Source organism: Chrysochloris asiatica, unplaced genomic scaffold, assembly GCF_000296735.1.
Source record: "Chrysochloris asiatica unplaced genomic scaffold, ChrAsi1.0 scaffold00075, whole genome shotgun sequence".
Classification (NCBI taxonomy): domain Eukaryota; kingdom Metazoa; phylum Chordata; class Mammalia; order Afrosoricida; family Chrysochloridae; genus Chrysochloris; species Chrysochloris asiatica.
The window spans coordinates 9,097,921-9,101,186 of NW_006408593.1; the positions used below are offsets into that span (position 1 = coordinate 9,097,921).

Genomic DNA, 3,266 nt, shown 5'->3' on the forward strand with positions numbered 1-3,266 from the left:
CACTTTGCAGAGCTGGGGCCAATCAGGCCTCCGTTTGTGTTCAACCTGGAGGATTCACTTCAGTTTGCACGGACTTTGCCTTCTATGGGAAACCTGGAACCGTGTCTGCGAGGCGGCCTCCGCCCTGCAGAGGGCCCTTTCTGTCTGTCTCTGCATTCCTTCCGGATCTGGGGTCGGGCTGCAGACTCGCTGTCACCTCAGCTCCCCACTTGACCCAGTGCCCACTGGAGTCCACTTTCTCCCCGAGAACTCGCTCCCAGCAAGGAACAGAGCCTCCGGGAACCAAGAGGCTCCATAGCCGCAGGTCTCTCTGTCCCTTTCCGGGACCCGGGCTGTCTGTAGGGAGGGACAAGATGAGCACTCTGGAAAGCCCAGCCAAGACTTCCTAGAACAGAATTTAACTGCAGGGACCCCTTGGGTTTTGTGCCCAGCTGGTCACCCATCTTTTGGTATGTGTGGGGGGGGGGCCTATGCACCAGGACAAGGAGTAATACAAAACTCCTATTTTATTGAATTTTGACCATGAGTCAGGATTTGTTCTAAGTGTTTTATCTGTAGACAATCATTTGTTCCCGCCCTCTACAGATGAGAAAAATAGGCCTATGAAGAGAAGGAGCTCACATCCTCCAAGTGAAACCACCCACCTTCTTCATCCACCCTCCCTATCTCTCCTTCTCCTTCCTTTCATAGTGGAGAGGGTGCCCTGGAGCTCCCCCTGAGGTGTTTGCACACCATTCATAATAAAGGCACCCCCTCCCCAACTCCTCTACAGCCCCTTACCCACCGTCTGCTTCAGGCCACCAGATAGCCTCATTCTGCCTTTCCCCCCACAGGACCCCCTGGACTTCCAGGCCAAGGTCTGTTGTATCTCAGAAGTTTAACCTGGTTAGTTTAAATGGAGACAATCAGACTGGACAATGAACACTGTTAACCCCTTAGATTGCAGAGTGAAAAACTAAACAAGGAATGAAACAAGCTAAAGCAGTGATAAGTCAGCCATCTAAGGAGGAGTAAGCACAGTCCCTGGCACATCGTGGGTCCTTAGCTGGTTTTACTTGTTGGCATGATTGTATACATGGATACAAACAGGAAAGTACAAGGCAAGTACATCAACTTAAAAGGGGGAGGCCACGAGGCTTTCTAGTCATTGCTTCTTGTTGTTAGCTGCCATCCAGTTGGTACTGACTCATAGTGACCCTATGCACAACAGAACAAAACACTGCCCGGCTGTGGGCCAACCTCACAGTTGTTGCCACATGTGAGCCCACTGATGCTGCCGTATTGCCAATACATCTCACTGGGGGTCTTCCTCTTTTTCTCTGACCCTCCACCTTACCAAACATGATATCCTTCTCCAGTGACTCGTGTCCCTCCTGACAATATGTCTGAAGCATGAGAGACAAAGTGCTGTAGAAAGTCCTTGAGCCAACTTGTGTACTGAGTGCCGTTTTCTTTTCACAGATGTCCACCCTCCCTCAGAAGGAATCCTGGGAACCTACCACCTGTCCAGGCCTAGATTCCACACAGGACCCAGGCAGTTGCTGTGACAATGGTCCAGAAAGGGAATGTTCCAGAAAACCAGATCAAAAGTTGTACGGCGTGGGTGATCCCACTGCCATGTTCTCCTCTGGCAGCTCCGACCTGTCCTCTCGAGGCAGTGTCATTAAGTGGTTCTGGGACTCAGCAGAGAAGGGCTACAGGACCTACCACATGGATGAATATGATGAGGACAAGAACCCCAATGTGAGTGAAGCTCCCCTCATCCCTGGGCCTCAAGAGAGGAACTCCTTGACCAACAGGACAGCCCCCAGCTTGCCTTTGTTAGACTGACATTACCAAGACACCTTCTAATGTAGCTCAAAGGGTTCACTGACTGGATCTGAAACCGGCCCATTCATAATAAAGGGGACCCCCATGTGTTTCAGAAGGAGCTCTGGTAGCGTAGTGGTTACAAATCGGGCTGTTAACCTCAAGGTCAGAAGTTCGAAACTACCAGCTATTCCATGGGATAAAGAGGAAGCGTTCTGTTCCCATAAAGATTTACAGCCTTGGAAACCCTATACAGGGTCGCTGTGAGTCGGAACTGACTCCAAGGCACACAACAACAACAAATGTGTTTCAGAGCAAAACTGTGCTCTTAAAGATTTTCATGGGTGTGACCATTTGGAAGCAGCTCACCAGGACAGTCTTCCCAGGCACCTCTGGGTGGGTTTGAACAGTCAACTTTTCAGTTAGTATCCCAACTCTTAACCATTTGTGCCTCCCAGGGACTTGTAGAATAGCCACGGTGAAATGATAGCAAGTATATACAATTATTAGCATCGTTCTTGACATGTGACACATTCAATACGTGGTAGCTGTTCTTACTCATATTATTTGTCCCAATTATTATAAATTGTTAGTAGCAATAGTAAGAATGCCTGTAGAGCTCAGACAGATGTTGAAATAAGCCTTTAACGGTCTTTATTTGTTGAGCATCTACCAGGTGCAGGGAACTATTCTAGGTGTCAGCTTTACAGAGGTGAGCAAAGACAAATAGCCTGTCCTCATAGAGTTTATACTCTAGTGGGAGAGACAGAGGATAAAGATACATATGTATAATACATGATAAAGGGAGATAAAGCGTGTACATGAGTCCCTGTAACCTTGGGCAGAAACTGACCAGGCCTCTAAGGAGAAAGGTGGGGACAGAGAAAGTACTTCAGGGTCCAGAAGACGGAAAGCTTTCTCTTGGGTGGGGTTTAGGGAAGGCTTTCAGTGGAAGAGATGGTATTTGAAAAGAGCATTAGAAATGGAAAGAGGATCAGAGCGCTGAGTGGGAGGTGGGATTGCAGAGAACTCCCATTGTCCTGCCCCCTCAGTGGGGCCCCTGGGCCGTTCAGTGACTCCATTCCACCATGCTCACCCTGGTTTTCGTGCGTCTTGTTTCCAGGGCATCATTAACCTGGGTACCAGTGAGAACAAGCTCTGCTTTGACCTGCTATCCAGGAGGGTAAGTCCTGATGTGTCTTTCATGATGTTACTAACTCCAAGAGGGACTCTCTTCCCTTGAACTTCCCAACGATGATTCCCCACAAGAGCCTGGAGTCTAGAGACTCACATTCTAGTTCTGCCGCAGGGTCTTAGACAAGGTGTTTCCCTACTCTGATTCTTTGTCTTCATTTCTTTGGGCTCTTCCCTCCCTCCAGACCCTCCAGCTGTCTGGGTGTCTGTTCTAGTTAGTATTTAGCAACTGGCTCTTCAGTGGGAACGGAAGCCTTTGCCAG

The 3,266-nt window shown here is 49.1% G+C and overlaps 1 protein-coding gene across 1 annotated transcript in view; it reads left to right on the forward strand.

Moving 5' to 3' along the window:
- The first annotated feature begins 1,461 nt into the window (after positions 1 to 1,461).
- Positions 1,462 to 3,266, forward strand: part of ACCS (1-aminocyclopropane-1-carboxylate synthase homolog (Arabidopsis)(non-functional)) — a 17,384-nt gene continuing 15,579 nt past the window's right edge. Inside the window, exons 1-2 of the mRNA XM_006865124.1 lie at positions 1,462 to 1,743; positions 2,933 to 2,992. Of these exons, the coding sequence (XP_006865186.1) occupies positions 1,462 to 1,743; positions 2,933 to 2,992 (342 nt within the window). The remainder of the gene's footprint in view (positions 1,744 to 2,932; positions 2,993 to 3,266) is intronic.